Source organism: Conger conger, chromosome 3 (genome assembly GCF_963514075.1).
Source record: "Conger conger chromosome 3, fConCon1.1, whole genome shotgun sequence".
Classification (NCBI taxonomy): Eukaryota; Metazoa; Chordata; class Actinopteri; order Anguilliformes; family Congridae; genus Conger; species Conger conger.
In genome coordinates, this window is record NC_083762.1 from 69,199,787 (window position 1) to 69,222,161 (window position 22,375).

General features: G+C 42.3%; 1 protein-coding gene across 6 annotated transcripts; it reads right to left on the minus strand.

Moving 5' to 3' along the window:
• Positions 1-298: 298 nt before the first annotated feature.
• On the minus strand, positions 299-20,942 carry LOC133123307 (estrogen-related receptor gamma-like). 6 transcript variants are annotated; one of them, XM_061233661.1, is made up of 9 exons: positions 19,440-20,003; positions 17,969-18,038; positions 16,592-16,685; positions 10,151-10,534; positions 9,318-9,434; positions 8,686-8,793; positions 7,298-7,465; positions 6,541-6,810; positions 299-5,541 (listed from the first exon to the last, which is right to left on the minus strand). In XM_061233661.1, the coding sequence occupies exons 4-9, from the start codon at positions 10,527-10,529 to the stop codon at positions 5,288-5,290; spliced, it is 1,296 nt and encodes a 431-aa protein (XP_061089645.1). In that variant the 5' UTR covers positions 10,530-10,534; positions 16,592-16,685; positions 17,969-18,038; positions 19,440-20,003; the 3' UTR covers positions 299-5,287. The 6 variants fall into 6 exon arrangements, with proteins under 6 accessions (XP_061089645.1, XP_061089646.1, XP_061089648.1 ...); XM_061233662.1 differs by lacking the exon at positions 19,440-20,003 and adding an exon at positions 18,926-19,086; XM_061233664.1 differs by lacking the exon at positions 19,440-20,003 and adding an exon at positions 17,214-17,315 and having other exon boundaries at positions 17,969-17,978.
• Between the last annotated feature and the right edge of the window lie 1,433 nt (positions 20,943-22,375).

A 22,375-nucleotide genomic window follows, 5' to 3' on the forward strand; every position in this document is an offset into this window, starting at 1 on the left:
GAACTGTCTTCGTTGGCAAGAACTGAACCCGATACAAGTGTAACCCAAGCTTTAGCTTCAGGCCTTGTCTGACCGTACGTGCGTGTTTCAGCAGTGACATGGGACAATACCGTTTCAGGTTTAAATTTGGTTAAAATGGAAGGAGAAGTGCAACTGAAACAAGTGGGCTTTTGGTGCAGTTTTGATTTTGGTCGAACATTTGAAATTAGAACTAAAAGATTTGCAGTTGGGTCCAAGCCCCACTGATGCCATCTATTATCCATCTGTAGTTCTATAAACAAGTACTTTTACAGTTGGGTAAAGGCAAGTATGACATTTATTTGTATAGTTTTTGAATGTGGCAAGGGAAAACAAGAGACACACAATGTGATATTTTATTATAAAACACAGAACAGTAATGGGTCAAAAGAAATTCTATTTTTTAAAGTCCTACAGTTATTCTGAATTGAGCAGCAATTGGTTCTAACAGTACTGTAAGAACCAATTGAGCCAACTGACAGTGCACAGACAGACACACAAAAACACACAAAATAGGTGTCAATAACAATACACACTGAAATAATCATCCTCAGTATGTTAAATTATAATGAAAATAGAATTTTAAATATCTTTTAAATACATTTGCTGAAATATAATTCTCTCATCAATCACCATTCTATATTATTAGTTATTCAAATATTAATGTTGAATTTACATTACATGGCTATACGGTATGTTTTTTTTTTTTTTAAATATAAACATGGTTTTGGTTATTGCTCATATTGCTCATTAACACCCACACAGTGTAAAAACAATGACAAATAAACTCTTGCCACCTTATATCCCTTATAAATTATGTGCTGGTTATCATATCCTCAAATTCAGGCAAAATGCCAGTCTTGACAGGTAACGTTTAGAACACCAAATAAAACCACCAAAAATGTTAGCAATTGATATAAAATGTTAAACTGCATTTAACGATAGACAGGACCCATTATGTAAATTCCTTTCTCACTGTGTCACCGTACAAGTTGTTCACTGCACCAATATTGAATTGCATTTGTATTGCCAATGAAAAACCACATTGTATCAGACTTTCTTTCTAAAACTAACTGATTACATTCTCTCAAGCCATTACAGAAATATACAAAGGCCAGTGTCCAGTGTATTCCAGCATAGCCCGATGCACTACAGTACTGCAGTCTTATTAAGCAGACCACTTACAACCCTTACTACTAACTAATACAGCAAAGCACTGTCCTGTCCTGTACTGGTCATTCCTACATTCAGTACCTGATAACTGCTACACTTCATGAAAAGCACAACCTCTACATGTGCTCACTGATGCAGAATAGATGCAGAATAGAAATGGGTAAAAAATAACTAAGAATAAGTATTGTAGATCCCTGGCTCAGCTCATTTTAAAAAACAGTAGTACGACAATATCATTTATACCTTTGAGTATTAGTTTTAAAACCATGAAAAATACAAGATGAACAATGAAGAAACAGTATTTTGACTTTACATTCACACCATTATCACAGATTACAGGATTTCACTTACTGAACCTGAGGACTGGCCTAACAGGAAACAAGCAACATGAATAAACGACATAGAACGAACAACCTGACTTCTCAGGTATGAATCGAAAGAGTTCAGGCATCTACATCAGAATGTGATCTTATGTTTGACACTTTGAACATTTTCCCCATCAACCAGACAAAACCTATGAGATAAATATTGTTGGATTGTGGTTGTTTTTTTTTGTTTCTTTTAATGTTCTTAAATACATTTGGAAATTGACACGCAATACATCATGGGAAGGGGGGCAAGTTTTCTGGTTACTGTACACCTAGTCATTGTAATCATCACAGTTCCTTGTTTTCTGTGTTAAACTTCATGGCCCGATTGAAAGTTAAGACCTCAGTGGACTATTGAATGACGATCCTAACAGGCACTTGCTTTATTGGTCTAAAACCTCAAGGTATAGACATGTGCCCTCGTTTGTTCCAATTCCCCAATTATGGTGGCAAACCAAGGAGTGCTTCATGAAGCAAAATCTATAAAGAAGGCTTTTGTATTTGCACAAGTAGAAACTGTCCAATTTCTCTAAAAATTGGGTCTCTTCAGCTCTGGTCCTTATGGGCAGGTTTCATTGCACTTGAGCCATAATTAAATCCGTAAGTCATTTTAATGAAGCCAGTTGAGCCCTCTTCTCTGCTCTTGCTTGAAAGAGATGCATGAAAACATTGACTTAAGCCCTTGAGCAATGGAGGTGAATGGCCCCCTTCATAGATCAAGTCTATGTGTGTTCAGTTTCTGAAGCCTCCAATTTAGGATTTCAACAGAGTGATGCATATTACTGCAAAAAAGGTAACACTTAAAACAAGACATAACAAATACAAAATGAAGAGGTTCAGTCCAATGAGACCTACCAGCAAATGGGTTGGTACAGGAACTTCCTGTCCTTTTGCCAAGTTTGCAACAAGAACCCACTAAACCCGGGGAAGGCAGCCCTGGTCCTGGAGCTCCAGTGATATTTCTGGTTTTTGTTCCATCTGAGCTCGCCCTCAAGAGGATTGATGGATAATTAAAAGTCTGAGCCTGAATATTCTGAAAGGTGAAATGGGAGTGACTCCGTCACTTGGTCTCCTGAATTAATCAAACGTGATTAATTACAACTAATTGAAATCAATTAATTGATCTAGTTATAGGTTTGGATGGAGCAAAAACCAGGACAGTCTCTGGCACTCGAGGACCAGGGATGCCTGCCCCTGCACTAAACCAAGGAAAAAATTCCCCAGTTACCCGAAATGTACCTGGTGCTTGACCAAGACTTTCAGATCACTGCTCCAACTGCCGCAATCTCTCCATGTCTGTCATCAGACACAGACTTCAAAGCTAATACTCCTCTTAGATTTAAGAAAGTGGTTTGAATTGTATACATTAGTCTGAATTACCTATTCTATCTTCATTTTCAAGTGCAACCAAAACTCTTCAGAGTATGTTTAAACTTATTTCCGCATTTCCTTCATGGTGAGTCTAAAGCGAATGCCCACGCCTTACGACACCACAATATTCTTGAATCATCTCAAGAATCATTTTCGGGCACCAAATTAAACGCCCATTTTCCTTCTTCAGTTACCCAATGTTTTACCAGTGAGTATAATTTATATACTTCTGAGAAATGTACACTGGGAAACTCAAAAATGAGATTTGTAATGTGCCAGATAATATTACAATACATGGCCCACAATGAACATTATATATAGATTATATATAAATTATATCCCAGTGTCTTTCTAATTGAAAATGAAGTTTTGCATATATGGACCAAAGATTTGGTTTAACATGAAATCCAGACACACCACTCATTCTGATGGTAACGTAAAACATAACAAGCTGACATCTTGTTATTAGCTCTCCTTTAATCTGGGCCTTGCATGTGCTCACTGGCCTGGGAATTGCGGTCTTCTGGTCATTTCCATCATTTCCCACTGCAATCACCCACTAATGCAGACCACAGAATAAATTGAAGAAAACCCACTGTCACAACTTGTCCAACATAAACTTGTACAAAAGATTTAATTTCCAGAATTCCCTTTGGTCTCTCTGCAATGCAACAAAATCCAAAAGTATTACACATTTGCAAGAGAATCATCCAATTAATATTAATTAGATGAGCTCATTGTGTTGCTTAAGGGAAAAATATATATTCTTCATTGCAATACACTGCTCCTCCAGCCCAGAGTGTGAGTATGCATGGTTGTTCATTGTCATTGCTATTTCAGCAGCGTTCACTATTCTGCATAAATATTGCTTTTTATCTTGAAGGCAAAGAAACTTCAAAGTGTCCTCAATGCAAACTTGCATTGCTTGCGAAGAGTACGTCCAAGTGCATGTCTGTCATGTCAGTCTGTGTTCATATCTTATACATACGCCTTTTGTATTATTTCATTATTTAAACTGGCCAGGAAATAAAACTGATACCTACAGAAAAAAAAGAAAAAAAAACAACTTCATGACTTCCCCTCAGGAGTAGCAGAATTACAAGTGAACTCTTCAAACTGGACCATCCATTCCGTGTCCATGTGTCGTACAGTAGTTTCCTAGAGCTCTGGTTGCTTTTAAACTCCGCAATAGAAGACACGTTCCACATCGGTCATCTTCTCATTTTCATTTTCTTTCTTCCATATGGCTTCTGAGCAGGCTTGGGTTCGGGGAGGGGGGGGGGGGGTACGCTTAGCTGGCCTCTCTATTGTTCACAGGTCGGTTAAGGTTCATTGTTCTCCTCTCGGCCATGGCCACTTGGGCCTCTTTCCCTACACCCACTCTTTGGCATACTGCAGCGTGCACACGTGCTTTAACAGCTTCCGTTTGAGGCGACGTCCCGTCTCCCATAGCCAGAGTTCATTTGAATTCTCTTGGATAAAGAGGAGAATAGAGGTGTCGGCCTTATAGGTTTTACGGCTCCAAAATGATTCAGTGGAGGTGCCAGGGAAGCGTAGTCAAGGAGCAGGGAAGCTCATCAATCTCTTCCACCGAGCCTTCCTTGCAAACACTGCAACTACTGCACAAAAAAATCCCCACTTCCAATGTCGGTTATCCATTTGCGGAAATAACTTAAAAATGGATTGACGATTCCTAAAGAATATATATATATATATTTTTTTTTTTTATCTTTCGACAAATCCAACCGCATTTCCATATTTGGTATTAGATTATTCCTAAATACCCTCCACATACTACTCTATTAATTAGGTTATACAACAGATTTGTTAGCAGAAACACCAAAGTTATTAAATAGTACAATTATGTTGTATGGCACACTCACACTTTGGATATTTTTGGTTTGAACCCAACAAGTAAAAAATACCTTGAGAACCTAACACAGACTAAAGTACATAAAAACTCATTCCTAGCCCAACTGCATTCATCACACAGAAAACCTGGCCTTAATTTCATAATACCAACGGGCCTCTTTTTTTAATGTGGGAAAGTTAAATATTTCCACCCATGTGATGCATGATGAAGCACCCGTGTCTCCCATCTTGTCCTGTAGCCCTCTGGTCTGTTTAGTGAATGCACAGACGTCCTCTCTCTGTTCTCATTTCCTGAGCCGAGGGCCATCATCAAGTTTCTCACCACACATCTCCAGCTTCTCTCAAATCCTCTCAAAAGTTATTTGGTTCGGTCCTAATCGCCATCGTGGGGAAATAAACCCAGACCATCTCTCTCATACTCTCCCCACCTGAATGGACACACCCGCCCTCCCCTTCCCCCCCTCTCTCTGCTTCTCCTCCCCTTCCTAGGGCGAGTCCATCATGGCCTCCAGCATCTCCAGGAAGAGCTTGTGCATGGGCACGCCCCCGCGGGTCTTGATGCCGTAGAAGGTGGAGAGGGCGCGGCTGGCCGTCTGCCTGAGGAGGGGCAGGGTGAGGAGGAGCTGCCCCGTGCGCTGGGGGTCCTCCGGCCTCCTCTGGCCCTCCAGCTCCAGCAGGGCCTGGTGGAGGATGTCCCGCAGCCTCTGGATGGCCTCCACGTCCTCAATGTAGACCGAATCTGGGAGAGGAGGAGGGCAAGAGGTCAGACTGAAGGAGAGGAGAGGTCTGATGGGACGCCATCTCAAGCTGGGTGTTTACTCATTATTTCCAAGTTTAAGTTTAAGTTAATCTTCTATTGAGCCTGTGGTGTAATTTGAGATAATATGCTTTAAATAATTGTCACTTTATGCCTCATGGGCATGATGGCCAATGCGGAGAGACAAGATGAAGCTAGAGTAAAAATATACTTCATTGAACCCTGTGGGGTCTGTCCTCTGCATTTGATCCATCCTAGTTACTTAGGAGCAGTGGGCAGCCACAGTGCAGCACCCAGGGACCAACTCCATTTGCGAGGCCAGCGCCTCGGTGAAGGACAACAGCAGTAGGAGGCTTGACCCAATCTAACATGCATGTCTTTCAGTGAGGGAGGAAACAAGAGTACCCAAAGGGAACCCACGCGAACTCGGGAAAGAACATGCAAACTGGATCCAGCTGGCCAGGACTCAAACCCAGAACCTCCCACTGTGCCACCGTACTGTTCACCTTCCTGTCCTGTACAGCTGAAGTGGAGTAAAACAGCTGGGAGGGGTGTCTGCCTGCGCAGTGCCTGGAACGAACCTGCACTGCGCATGAAGACGGCGTTGGTGTTGGCGTTCGTCCTGGGCCCTGTGGCACGATGTGTGCCAGTCCCCATAGCCGAAATGCCGTTCCACCTCATAAAGCCAAATTTGTCCCCATAAAGTTGAGCGCCAGACACAGCACGATGCCATTTATATTTCTTTACGTGGCTTAAGTGGTGCGTGAACCCACAGCCTTTAAGAGAACTCATACCGATGTGAATGCCAAAATCCTCTCTGAACGGAAAAAAATCTCCCAGTCACCTGAAATGTACCTGGTGCTTGTCCAAAAACTCTTGCCTGAGACAACCATTTATGGACCACAAGCAATTGATTAGGGACAGCAGCTTAGTTGCAGGTAAGTTATCGTGAGGTGTAGACGCTAGGTGCCGATCAGTCACCTGAGTTGGTGAGAGCGATGGCCTTCAGCATGACGAACTCCTCGCGGTCCAGCTGCAAGGCCCGGTACCGACGGGCCAGCTGGCTGATGGCCGCGTTGAGCTCGGTCAGCCCAGCCAGACGGGACAGCTCCTCGTCCAGGACAAAGTCCTCGGCAAAGACGATCTCATCCTCGCAGCCCAGGGAACGGAAAGCCACACCGAGCACCAGGACCTCCAGCCACACCGACTGCAGCACGGACATCTGGTCTGCCAGCGACAGGGACAGGAAGCCTGCGGGGGGAGATGGGGGGGGTTACACACAAGTTTCCATCGAAATTTCTGAAGAGGGCGCAAGAACATTTCATAATCAAAAGACAGGCAGATCTGGGGGAGGGTCTCTGGACCAGCAGCCCATTTTTGGGCTTTCTGGAGTGGAAGTACCTTTGCTTCCATCAACCTTTTTTGCATCTCTCTATCGATACGCCAACTTTTCCCCCTCAGCTAAGCGTGAAAACCTTGTTTGTGAAATTTTGGTGGTGCCTTTTTTTTCTCGAATTTCAAGCATTTGCACTGCGGATTTCTTATGCGCGGATTCAAATTTACAATAAAAATGGTTGGCAGGAAACCCCACCAGTGTTGACTGACTGGTGTGCTTCATAAAGGATGATAAGCACAAAGCCCCTCATTTCCTTCCCCTCCTATGCCCAGTGTCCCCTCTGCACATCATGGCTCCTTCCCTTTCTGCACAGCGCTTCTCGTCTCCTTTTGTCCGGCTCACCGGGGATGTGCTTGGCCCAGCCGATGATGACGACGAGCTCGCGGTCGGCCAGGTCGCAGAGCGTGGTGAGGGTGCGCAGGGCGGTGTCGGGCTGCAGGGGGTCCGGCATGGCGAACAGCTTCTCCGGCTCTGCCATCAGCAGGCGGGACATGATGACGTTGGAGGAGCCTGAGCAGCAGACGGGCAGGGATGGGAACATTTTTCAGTCACCGGTAATTTAGTAAGCGGGGCTGGTAATTACGGCACTGGACTTTCAGATCCATGGATTACTGGTTGAATCAATCCCAGAAAAGATTTCTGTGCTGAAAAGTCGATGAAATGCCGTTGAGGCATTCAGATGAAAACCCGGCTACATATGGTTGAAAAGTGAAAGCTTACTAGCCGACTAGGACGTAGACAGGCTATATCTGGGTAAAACCTCAGCCATATTGGGGTTAACCTAGTTTATGTCAGAACAACAGCATCTGTCCCATACCTTTCAACAAATGTTTTGCAAGTAGTTTGCACTGGAAAATGCAACAATATAGCATTAAATAAATAAGATAAATATGGATGATATGAGTTTCTTGACACCACTTCCAATAACTTTCCGTGTAGCAGTGTGTGTGAATACAAAAGGTGCATCATACTTAATAAATAAAGTCAACTGAAATTAATGCTTTAAAGGCACTTTTAGCTTAACATTAATCTTTATATGATATGACTAGACAGAATATCAAACAGCCATGGTGTCACTGCCAGCCTAACCTTAGACTTGCCCTTGAAGATAAATGACACCGGTGTATCTATTTCAGCCAGTATTTTGTTGCTTTAGGCCACATCCTGTGTCCAGTTAACCAGTTTGTGGACTTGCTGGATGCCTACTCCAGAGTCAAACTGCACTGCTTCAGTCAAACTGCACTGCTTCAGTCAATCTGCACTGCTTCAGTCAAACTGCACTGCTTCAGTCAAACTGCACTGCTTCAGTCAAACTGCACTGCTTTAGTCAAACTGCACTGCTTCAGTCAATCTGCACTGCTTCAAACTGCACTGCTTCAGTCAATATGAATTTCTTCAAACTGTACTGCTTCAGTCAATCTGCACTGCTTCAGTCAAACTGCAGAGCTTCAGTCAAACTGCACTGCTTTAGTCAAACTGCACTGCTTTAGTCAAACTGCACTGCTTCAGTCAATCTGCACTGCTTCAGTCAATATGCACTGCTTCAAACTGCTATGCTTCAGTCAATCTGCACTGCTTCAGCCAAACTGCACTGCTTCAGTCAAACTGCACTGCTTCAGCCAAACTGCACTGCTTCAGTCAATCTGCACTGCTTTAGTCAAACTGCACTGCTTCAGTCAAACTGCACTGCTTCAGTCAAACTGCACTGCTTCACTCCACACCTCTCTCACCTTCCTTCTTCTGTGGCCCAGAAGGCGAGCTCTGGTATGTAGCATTCTCCACCTCCGGTCGCCGTTTATACTTCTGCCTCCCACCTCTCACGCGGTCCAGACGTACCCCTGCGGAGGATGAATATGACAAATGGGAAAAGGGCCCATATGACAGGCTTCCAGAGACAGTGGATTGTACTGTATATTCAGGATATCATGGGTGTTTTTGGTATATGGGCACACAGTGAAGAAAATGCCTTTGAAAAACTGAAGCTGCAGCACAGGGCGACATTGGCTCAGGAGGGAAGAGCAGTCGTTTGGTAGTTGGAGGGTTGCCGGTCCCTGAGCAACACACCTAACCCCCACTTGCTCCTGATGAGCTGGTTGGTGCCTTGCATGTGCGAGTGTGTGTGTGTGTGTGTGTGTGTGTGTGTGTGAATGGGTGAATGTGAAGCATCAACTGTACAGCACTTTGGATAAAGGCGCTATATAAATGCCAACAATTTACCATTTAACTAACAGCAATTGCAAGGCTAAGGATATGAGCATGCTAATAGAATCTTTGGCTGTGAAGTCTAAGGATGCAGACTGCAGTCACGCTGAAGATCTGTCTTCTTTAAATCAGCACCGGGGACCGGTGAGCAGACCCTCACCCTCTTTCAGCATGCCTACTTTCAGGCACTTGGTGAAGCGGCAGGCCTGGCATGCCTTCCTGCGCCTCTTGGTGATCTCACACTCGTTGGAAGCCGGGCAGCTGTACTCAATGTTACCTGAGAGAGGCAGAGAAGGAGGGAGAAAGGACAGTGTCAATTACTGAGTGAAAAGGCAGGTCATTGTTCAGCTTTCCTCTGCCACACCGTTTCCAGATCCTATTATAGGACATTATATAGTGTCTCTTGTCATTCTACCACTACATAAAAACCATTAGGGGACTGTCACCATTAATGAGACTAATCATATCATCCAACAACAGTTGCCTACCTCTATTATTATAAGACAGACAGGTGCACACATACCCACACACAGACAGGCACAACTTCCAAACTTACACACTGCCACACTCAATCACTCGCAGTTACACTTGCTCTCACACACACTCACGCATTCACACGCACTCACACGCACTCACACGCTCTCACTCACACGCTCTCACTCACACGCTCTCACTCACACGCTCTCACACTCACACGCTCTCACACTCACACGCTCTCACACTCACACGCTCTCACACTCACACGCTCTCACACTCACACGCTCTCACACTCACACGCTCTCACACTCACACTCACACTCTCACACACTCACACACACTCACACACACTCACACACACTCTCTCACTCACACACTCACACACACACTCACTCACTCACACACACTCTCACACTCACACACGCTCTCACTCTCACACTCACACACACTCACACACACTCACACACTCACACACACACACACACACACACACACACACACACACACGCTGCTCACCCTGGATGGTCCTCTTGAAGAAGGCTTTGCAGGCCTCGCAGGAGGCCACCCCGTAGTGGTACCCCGAGGCCACGTCCCCACAGACCAGGCACAGGCGTTTGGGGAGGGTGCTCAGGGCGTACTTGCAGCGCCCGCCTCCGCTCCCCGCGGAGCCCTCCTCCACGCCGTCCACGGCCTCGTCTTTGAAGTGGCAGCGCAGCGGCGGCGGGTACAGGGGCGGGGAGTAGCGCCCGGCGCCCCCGCTCCTGACTCCCCCTCCTCCGCTTTGGGAGGAGTCCGAGGAGGCCCCCCCGGGGCTGGCCAGGCCCCCGTCTCCCCCAGCCGGGCTGCTGGGCTCCGCCTTGATGTGCAGTTCTGAGCGCCGCTCCCTGGAGGACATGGTCACTGCAGAGGGGAGGCACAAGATGGCGGCAGGGGAGGGAGTAGAGGGCGGAGGTGTGCAAAATGCAGAAAAGAAAAGATGGTATTGTGATTATGGCTTTAGGCTGTCAACATTCACACAGCACAAATGCCCAATGGGCGACTACAGATGCGAGATGTGGGAATTCCGGGGTCGATGTCCTAAAGCAATATTTGACTGCCCCTGTTGACTGATAACGATACTTTCCCACTTCTAAATGTGACCTCACTCATGGATGAAGTCAATCAGCACAGATGCCAACTAATGAAAAGTCACACAATTCAGTTGTAAGATTGATTAAATTCATAAAAATCCAACTTGCTTTCTTCATTATTAGACAAGAGTGCAAGAGTCTAGAGGGCCACTGAATTCCAGCTTTCCTTGGTAGTTTGGCTGGTAGTTTGGCCTCAGTGTGAGGAAATAAGGCCAGCTCAGTATGCAGCCACCTGCCCTAGACTGTGCGTCAGGGGGTGAACGGGCTGTAGGCACAGTACTTCCCTCAGAGCGGTCACCTGCAACTGGGGGAACGATAATCAGTGTGCAATCCTGCTTTTCACTCTCACTAATACTCCAACCTTTCTTTACCCCCGTCCTCCTGCACAGCAGGTGGAGAAACTGTACTGCAGCATACTGTACTGTACTGTACACTGCACTGTTTCTCCCTGCTTAGAAGCCAAAGCAGTCTGTGTGACCTGGTCTGGAGAGTACTGGTAACAATAATGACTGTTCACTTTCAACAGGAAACAGTGACCTTTCAAAATGCTTACTCAATCAATGTAAGCAGGAAATATGCAGGAAATAGTAGGTATTACATGAATCTGAATGCGGGTACGGTATATATACTGAAGACACTGACCAGTCTGTTTGATCATAAAACAATCAAAGCACTGGATTAGGCAACAACTGCCTGACCTGAACATGCATTTTGAAAACATTATTATTGCACTGTAGCCTTTATAAAAACAACTGGTATAGCCCTCAAAGGAGGCCATTAGAAAACAAACTGCTCTCTACTGAATTGTTCATTGGAAATTAAATTCTCTGTATAGGAAAACATCCGTTTAGTTTACCTGTACATGACAGCTTAACACCCAAGTGAAATGCAAACGCTTTGTGAACTTAAAGCTGGACATCTTTAGATGATTACTGTTTTCTGAAAATGGGGTTTTCAGGAAATGGTGTGGCTTTTACTCCTGGCGATTCCATAAAGATTAGTATCTGGCATTAGCAAAGATGAAAAACTGTTACGTATCAAAATCTGTATGGTTTTGTACTAAAAAAACTCAGCAAATACAATTATTCCATTAAAGTACAAAAAACATAAATCAACTATCATAAAACTCAATAAACTATAAGAGGATAATTGCAAGAGCTACTGCTCACCATAATGCCAAATTAAGAATAATGAGCAACATAAAAAATGCTTTCATGTGAAGTTTACTATCACGAAACTATCACTCAATAATGTTGGGGGGAAAAAAAGTACATTTAAAAAATAGGAATCAAAACACAGCCTATGAACACTGACCAAGTATACAACCATTCATCCACATATAGAAAATGCAGTATGGTCTGATAGCAAGGCGACTTTAAAGCTGAAAGCTCAATCTCATTAAGTAAGGAACCAAAAGCCCCAGTCTGACTTCCTACCTTTTGCCTGTTCATGTCTGCCATTAGCCAACCGCAATACACCAGTCCCCTCTTCATGCACTATGTGATTTGCTAAGCCCTAATCTGCTCACCAAAACCATGATTAACAGAACTCCTGCAACGATCCCAAAATGTCAAGTGGTAAGTACATATTTCACATTAAACTGCAATTAAGCGGAAAGTTAAGAATACAAAATGAGCGCGCAGATCAGCTTAAATACTATAATCAGGCACTCTGCACACCTGGTCAATATGAACTTCACAAAAATAGGAAAACCAGTATCTTCTGAATGGAATAACCTCACTGCCAGAACGGACGAGATACAGTTTAATAGAGGAAAAAGCTGAACGCAGTTTTCACACGAGAGCGGATTGCAAAGGCAGGTGGAGAGGAAGTGGGGAGGGAGTTAAGCACTGCACTCTAACCTCAGCGACAGAGTGGATAATCCCCAAGCACCCACCACCCACACTGGATTAGGATCATTAATCCGGGAGCAAATGGGCTAGCTGACAATCCTTTAATTAAACAATCGTCCGGCATCTGGACCCTGTCTGGCATCATGGCATGGCATGCTTACCGTGGTCTGCCAGCGGCTCGTGAAAACGCTTTGACTGAATTTGTGTGTAATGTTTGCAATTATCACAAATTGAGTGGACATGCAAAACAAAATTGCTTTCTGGGCCCACAAGCACACACACACACAGACACACACAGACGCACACACACAGAGTATCCTTAAGTGTCTTTCGTGTTAAGGTACAGTCTGAAAGCCAGATGTTGGTAACGTGTTAGCTGATCCTACCACAAAATTTGTGGCATCATTCTTTCCCCACTTCCCTGCCTTCCTCCTTGAGCCCAAAAACATGAGATCTCAAAAAGATCCTTTCCCTTCATCAACCACGTCACTCAAGCATCTGCTGCTCTCACACATTCTCTCAAATTAATGCATACAGTATATCCACCATGAAATGCAGATACAACAAATAGCCTATAAAACCACAAACCACTATCATCAGGACCATCACAGCATTTTCAAGGATAAAATATCCAAACTAACTAAATGCTTGTTGTCCATTATTCAAACATTCTCTTTAAAGACCAAGCCATTATGAATGGAAGATCATCTGGGGTCGTGCTACCTTTCAAATACTTGACAGCTGAGACCAAGTCTCACAACTGAAGTTCAAAGGCGATCCCCTGTATCTTTCAAAGTAGCGTATTAGCAGACAGAGTACTTTCTCAGCTCAGTAAATTCAAAACTGTGTCTTTTGTTTGACTGTAGTGTCACAGAACCACTATTAACCTACTGACCCGATATACCCCACTTAGGCCTATTATTGTTTCTTTACTAATAACAATACATCATAGGTTTCCCCTTGCTTTGTAAAATACAGCTAGTCCTCCATTCTGGTGTAGCATTTCAGAGCTCTCCCATTGTGTCAGAATGCGCCAGGAAAGTATTGTTGCTAGCAACCTATTATACGCCTGTACTGTACTACTGTCAGATCAAAAAGTGCACATTTGGACAAAATTCACTTCAATGGCCATTCAACTAGTAAACACAGTAATGGAACCAGCTCAGTATTGTTTCACTCTTTTCCCTTTTTTTTTGTTTAGTATATATTCATCATTCTTTATGCCACAGTATTTCCTAGTCACTTTCGAACAAATGTAATCCTGACAGGACAATAATATGAAACCGCACACCTGAATCTTAAATCTGATCAGGCTCAACACCCATGCATGCACTCTTACAATTCCCTCACAAGCAATAATTCAGTGGAAATTTATCATCTGACAACCATTATTAAATATAATGAAAAAAAAAACACACAATGAAAACGATGCAATATTTTGTGAAGACCCATTGACAAGGGTTTGAAAGCCCTGAAGAACTAATGTGACGATATCATTTTGTGAAAAGCTTTGCGCAATCAGCCAAGTTGGGCATCGGGAAAAAACGAGGATCTTTTCTGACCTTGACTTGACCTTGGATAAGCTTTCTTTGAGGGAGGGATGAAGAGGGATGTCATGTATCCGATTTCATCACAATCCACGTGTAACTGGCCAAATTACAGACTGTAAATCCAACAACCCATAAGGAGCTTTTGTCTACTTGACCTTCAGGGTTGACCTTAAAGGTTTTTAGGGAAACAACATTTGTGTTCGATTTAATGAAAATTCCAGCATAACTTGCCATGTCTGGGATCAGGAACAACTTTTTCAGTAGAACCAGAAAACCGCATAATGAAAACCTTTTCTACCACTAAAAGATATTTAGTCCCTCAGTCCAGTGCTGGGTCAATGACCCCTGGCCTTGTCACAAGCTCAGCCTTCGTTCATTGAATTTTCATTTTTGAACAGAACAGAGGATTTCCAAATGGTCAGACATAAAATGGATCCAGTTCTAGGAAGTTTCAAAAAAAAGATACTACATTTTCCCAATCCCAATATGCAGTTACAATAATACCATCCCCAAGAAGAATAAAACAAACCCTACTTGGAAGGGAGGAAACAGGCAGTAAAGCTGTATACCTATATTATGTATACAGACTTAACCATCCAATTCAAAATGTAATAAAATAATCAATACATGAAAAGCGCATTCTGGTAAGCTAACATTAAATAGACAATGCTAAACTGTTTTAAGATATAAGCAGGAAACACAAATTCATTGATTAGCAAAGTTTGTGAGGGCATGATACACAAATCCTCTTCGACATTGAATACATTTTTACACATATTGACGACAAGGTTATGATTTACCCTTGCTCCACTCTCACCCCCCACAACCCCCACACCCCCCCTTGCTTCCTGCCTTGCTGTTCACCACTAATGTTGCAATGTGTGTCAGAGTGCTGTGTGTCTTAGTGCTCTCCAGCCACATACTGTTCTTATCCCCTTACATAACCAATCAACTTTTGCAGTTCTACCAGCCTGAATACAACCCCCCCCCCCCCCCCCCAACTGTCATTATTTGAATGTGGCAGTTGAGACCCTTTTTCAGAAAGCGGGACCATTAATGTTCATAGCTGCTGCTTAGGCAATTTGTTAGCTTCCTTAATAAGCCATTATGGATGGCTTTTTACAACTGTCCCATTTGCCTCTGCACACTTAGTGTAGTGTCTGCACACTTTTAGTTTTCATGAACGAAGGCTAGCTTGCAAATTTTGGAAATATGAAATATTGATAAGCATTATGGACATTGTTTTACAGTAATAATTCACTTAGACTGTATTCTCTAAACTGAACAGAACAGACTGTATTATGTAAATATAGTAGTGGTTACGACCGAGAGGCGTGCCGACAGCCGAGATTTATTTTATTCCTTCATGCCGGCTCTTTGTGCCCGGGCAACAGCTTGCCGCACACTGCTAAAATAAAGGCACACGGAGCCGCCAGAACGCTGTGTACCAAAAGAGGACTCCACATTGCTTCTGGACAGGTGTTTATTATTCCATTATTCAATTGATAGGACTTTATGTGAAAGTAGTAAACAATTATTAATAACAATAACTACTTCTGGACATCACTCCACATGCCTTTGTAAAAAGGACACAACACCTTGTCAATCAAATACTCATCCAGCCATAATCCATTAATAATTTGGCCTTCAGGCCATAGTATTTATATCAACATGATGAAGTTATAACTTTCAAAAAAGCATTTCCTCCTAATCATAAAGCATCTACTGTACCACATGTTAGTGGTAGTGAGTAGTGATGTTTGTGCATAGTACTGTAAAACTATTAGAATTAGGATTCCAAGTTGAAGAAACTCCATAGAAAAAGTTTTAATGTCAAAATGTATTTTGTTACCAGAACTTTTAATTCATATGTGTGTTCATCTCAGTATTGCAGGCACCGTTTTATAGACTGTTATCACATTTCATGCACAGAATACAAGAATTTATATATGCTGATGATTTGTCTCTGAATGTCAACTTTTGGAGGAAAACAAAAACATTTAGCAACATAAAAAGGCACAGGACAAAGTTACCTGAATGAAAGCAGGACGGTGGCTAAACAAGCCATATTTCCAGCATTGCACATTCACATATGGTTCATTTAGTTTACCACCCTGATGTAAAATTAGTTGCATCTTTTTATTTGCCTCATTCCAAGTAATTTAGCACACAGTTTTTAGGAACTGTGTTTTGGCAGATGTAAAGCGTATATGCTTTGTGTTTATGATTTTATGAACTTGCCAGTTTTTAGGTTGACAACTTTTTTGTTGTGATAAGCAACACAGGCCATAAAAGGTGAGCTGTCATAAAACACCTCGGAGAATAAATGTGTTGTAACAGAGTGACAAACTAAGAAAAACCCATCTTCAGCTACATGCATTAAAACTCCAAGACGATTCCAAATATACAAAGTCTGTACGCTACCTGTGTGTTCTGGTGTCTCTCGCTAGTCTTCTTGTTCCTCTCTTTCTTTAAACGTGTTCTCACAGTCTTTCAGCAGTTTGCTCCATCAGGAAACCTAGCACACACAACTGATGGTTTCAGATTTACAGTGAAGGGGGAAACGCAAACACACACACACACACACACACACACACACACACACACACACACACACACACACAAGATCACCTCAAATGAGACAATGTTAGAGAGGTCAGAGAGAAAGGCTGTAAGGTCTAGCGCCAGCCCTATCTATACATATGATAAATCCCTAATCTACAACCCTGTCAATGCAATCTCATTCAATGCAATCTCAACGCAAACAACCCAACAAACACACCCACAAAAGTAAAAGAAGAGGCTTTAGCCATTGACTAGAAAAATAAATAAAATTGCACTTCTGCTTAAGAATTTGTACAAATACCTACATACAATAGATAAACAAATAGACACACACAAATAGGCAGACACAAACACAAGGCCAGATATTTTAAGCAGGGCTCACAGGCAATCACTATGGAGTCACAGCTGCTGAATGTTCATGCGGGCATTTTAGTCCAGATCTCCAAACCTTCACACAGTTAAATCCCCATGGCTTTCCTACCTTTCCTCACTGGTATTCAATGTCTCTATGGAGTACGGTCATGTCTCTCCCTATCTGTCGGTTCCTTCCTTTATCTCAAATGACACCATTTGCTAAAAAGTGCTGACAGGAGGGAAACAAATTATTCCTCTATTTCTTTGTCTTTCCCACATACAAAGTATCAAGCTTATCTGTCCCTCTCTCTCACACACACAAGCAGTTTTAACACAAGCACATGCCCACAACGTATGCTCTCTCTGCATGAGTGACGCCCTCCAAAGGTCAAAGTCAAAAGAGAGCTTGAAGGGCAAACGCACAGCAGCTACAATACCCCTCCCCTTTGTGTGGGTATATCGCGCTTCGTCCCATTTCCCCACTGCAGTGACTCGCAGCTGAATGACTGCACAAACTGAGTGACTGACCACACTGACTGACTGACTGACCACACTAACTGACTGACTGACCACACTAACTAGGCTTCAGTTAGCCAATGATTAGACAGCGGTGATGAGAGCAGGCAAAAAGAGGATAATGATAGAATGAGATAATAAAATAAAACAACAAGATTTAATTAGATATGTGGATATGAATTTGGGCAGAATATGTACAGTATGTAAAATATGTAGGGTACTAATGTATTACTACATTTAATGAAGCATGCCTGCATATATTACATTAAAACAAATACGAATGAGTAAAATGAAGAGGAAAAACTTAATGTTTTGCTTTTAAGGTTAAGTAAGTATACATCTACTATATACAATCTTGTTTCCTACTTGTTTCAAGATTTGGATTCAGTAGGCTGAATTCAAAGGTGGCCATTGTTTTCTTGCCTTCCACCAGGGTCTGAAAGAGGTAATGTTTGAGGTCAAAATAATGCCCAAATCTCTTGTTTATTTACGTTTATATTTATCTGTTATCTGCCCAACGGTTTTTTCCACCAAATCTACATCCTGGAGGGTGGGAAAAAGTTAAGCAAACACAACAACCATGATCATACAATACGAAATATGTAATTAAGTCACTGAACAACAATTTGTTGCACCTATATTTTTGCTTTTCTCAATTAAAACAATTTAGGCTTGTTTTAATAAACCTAACTAAAATATTGGTGTAACAAATTTAAGTAAAATTTGTGGTTTACTTAATCAAGTACTTTTTCAGTGAAAAAAAAAGCCCTTTTTCTAAGGACAGCCCAAAACCTAGATTTCAGCGCCTTTGAAGGGAAACTGTATCCAAACACTAGACCCAACATGTATGCTGGATACAAAGTGGCCAAACGGATGAACTCTAACCTGTTCTAAAGGCTAATAGCAAAACTGGATTACGAGTTCTTAGGGAAAGGTTTCCCAACCGTAGTCCTATAAGGCAGTAGTCCAGCATGGTGCAATAACATTTGAATACAGCCCCACTCTAAATAAGGATCTCTTTATATATACAGTAAATATGTTTATTACAGCTAACACTAAGAAACTATACCCGGCACTATAAGCTATACACGTAACACAAGTGTATTAAAGTACGCTCATGCATAAACATTCGGGAAAAACAGTCCGCGATAAACTGATGTCAGATGAAAAAGAACATGAGCAGACAGAAGGAAAGCTACGTAATTGCTGCCAGCTCCGCACCACTCGATAAGTGGCAACTATAACACTCAGTAACGAGGTGCACTGATTTCGACAGGTTTGAAACAGGTGACAGCTAGTCATGCACGTAGCCTACAGTCTTACCTATTATGTCAATCTAAGATAGCATCTAGTGAGGAAACTAGTATGTCGCTAGTGAGCACTGATCATCTAGCTACTCAAAACATTAGCAAGCTAGTATTGTTGAGCTTGCTCATTGGTAACCTACATTTTAGTTAACATTTAGCTATCTCTAGTATACCAACAATGCATATGCTAGCTTGACTTAACACTAATGTCACGTTCTACGTTCGCAGTAGAGCTGACAAGTGGCAATGTAAGCTTTTTTCGACTGTCCTAGCTATAACAACAGCAGCGCGCACGTTAGCTCGCTAGCCAGTTGCTCAATTATTCCTAAACATCAACCTTGAGCTTTCCCCCCTCCCCCTTTCTTTTTTTCTCTCTCACTCTCACTCTCTCTCTCTCCCTCTCTCACACACACACACGTACGTACGTAACGTTACAGCTAAGTTAACTAAATGTAGTTAGCTAACATAACGTTAACAACAACAAAGCACATGCCAGCGTCTAACATTACTCTTCGTTTTTCAACACTTACCAGTCTTTGCAGAATCATCATCGTCCGAGACGAAGCGCCCGAGAGTCTTAGCTTCTGAGATTTCAAACGCACGTCGTCACCAAAGCAAGACTAGCCATCCACCAATATTATGTCCACTAGCTAGCTACCAACGATACTCTTCATGTTCGTTAAGCGAGTCAATGCACGTTAAGGCGTGAGAAGGTTACCGGTACTTGGTATGCTAATTTACCATAGCTATGTTGCTTGAAAACTACTACTGAATTACTATCACTAATAGTAACTAGGCACATGCAAATCTACAACATAATAATCAATTCGAGCGAATGCAACGTTTAAAATTCAAAATTATTTTTTCTGTCTGGCTAGCAGGCTCGTTTCTCGTCTTCCGTTATAACCACTACAGTTCAGCAAGATAGCTACATCCCTGGCCGCACTTTCCCCTCCCTCTTGTTTTGCGTCTACAGGTTTTGTTACGTCCTAACGCCTCCTCCCAACCAACTTTCTCGACCTTAAAGCCGCCATGGTGGGGGGAAAAAAACTTGCCAGTCGGTTCAGTGCAGGCTCTGGACAGATCTATTAACTGTTACAGTTTGTGGATGTGTCAATCGTGTTTGGTATTCGCGAATAGTATTTAATTCAGTGTCCTGCGCAGGCACGCATGCTGAAATTAAGACGCTGTTGTGGTCACATTGCATTTTGTTTCTCAGTGTTAACTTATTTTGTTACTGCTCACTAATAACCAATTCTGCAGTTCGGGTATAGGCTGAAACAAAGTAAGTGCATGGGCTTCAATTGCAATATTGCCAACTGTATGTAATTTGAAATCAATCAATGAATTTGCCCTCCGGAAATTAAATGTTACAATACACTAACAGTAGCTACACTGTACCGAAACTTTAAAAAAAGTATATATAATTAAGAAATTAAATTGTTCCAGTAACGAACAGTGGAATCTTCGTATAAATATAAAAAAAAGAAGTTGGATCTTCAAATTACCTTGAGAAATGGCCTGATGTATTTTTGCTCATTTCTATCTCCAACCAATCAGCTAGCCTATGGTAGGGTAGTTGTAGGATACACCGCTGTAAATTACACTTGGCTGTAGATGGCTTGGGGAATACAGCGTCTTGCGTAACTCTCAATCCATTAAATCTCATGTCACTTACCGATGTCACCGAGGGGGAGAAGTGAATTAGCACGAGGAAAGGAATCTCGACCTATGGTGTAAACACTTAGACAATAGGTTCAGAGCCGCCTAGAACATTGGGACAGTTTCATATTTGTTCATTTGTTGATAAGACGGAACTAGCCACCACTCGGATATAGTAGGGAAACAACCTACCAGAAAAACACCTAGGCTATAGTCTGTTCTTTTGGACCATAAGTCAAGGTTGTTTTCGTTTGGAACAAATTACAGAGGAAACCCATATTCCGCTTTAGTTAAACTGCACTGTCAATAATTCCACACTGAACAATAATGAACGAGGATGGTGTTTTGGATGTGAAAGCACAAGCCATTCAGTATAGCGGGAAGGGAAGAAGATGCGATCTGCCGTCAATCGATGTAGTAGCCTATAGCAAGCTTCCGCGGAGCAGTCGGCTAAACGCGTGCGATGTCATTGAGAGCCCTTGACTCAAGGTCACACCGAAAGCCGCAGTGCATGCAACTAGTCCGTGTTGCATTGCGCGTTCTTCTGCCCACAATAGCCAAGAGAGACATGTTTAGTCATTTGTTCTTTGAGACTGTGGGACTGGGAGTGAGGGTATATGATTAGGTACAATATGCATCTAGAACCTTAAGGTAGTATATTCCCAGAGAGCACAACACATTTTTGCAACTTAGTTTTGCAGTGATTCTGTTTAAGCTTGTGATTTGCTCGGGGTCAAAAACAATGCTGCACATTTCTTTTTTACCACCCCAAACCACAGCTTGCAGCTACACTGAAGGTCCATATCCCACATAACCATTTAAAAAGAGATGATGAGAGAGTAAGTACAGGATTGCAGCAGTGTCACATTGCTGGTGCATTTGTGTTTTGTTCACACACACACACACACACACACACACACACACACACACACACACGTACGCACACAAATATAAATCTAGAACAGAATTTCATTTGTCAGCTTGTTTCATCATCCATTAAGTTAATTAATTAAGTCTTTTAACAAAACAATAACATATAGAAATAATCGAAAGCAGAAAATGAGAATGTTGTATAACATGGAAAATGTGCATTTTCCCTTACAAATAGCATTCTTGATAGGCTTCTGGTCAGCAATTCACATTAATTCAGTACTTAATTAGATTAATAATTTATTGATACAATCGTACATTCGGGGACTAACTCCGACATTTTCCATGGTAGTACTTCTACTCCCTCTCGTGGTCATTAGGTTATACGGCTTGGGGAAGATATGCGCAAATCTGGCGTCAGTGACGTCAGTTATAATCTGTCCTCGAGCACAAGGTCACAGTCTCGCCCAAGGGACATTCAGATACACAGCTCAATAGAACTAATTAGGGAACACGTTGAAAATAAATAAATACATAACAATATATTAATAATTTGCAAAAATAAATATGAAACATCAGCAGGACTTGTCTTTTGAATGTTCATTTTGTACATGCGTACATGAGTAGCTATGTGTGTATAAATATAACTAAGTGCACAAATACAGTAGGCTCAAAAAATACAGTAGGCTAAAAAAAAAACCAAAAAACCAACAAAACAGTTTCAAACGTTTGCAGAAATGAGCAATAATGATTATAAACTCAGAAATACAAAGTAGTTCTTATTTTCAAACCTATTTTATGTCTGTGCGCTTGCGGGCGGTCTCGTGCTTGTGTTAAAAACTGAACGCAGTGAGATGACGTGGCGGCCCTGTCTATATTTAGATTAAATTAACTCCAAAGGAAAAATGGGTTAGAAAAAAACTTGGTTATTTAT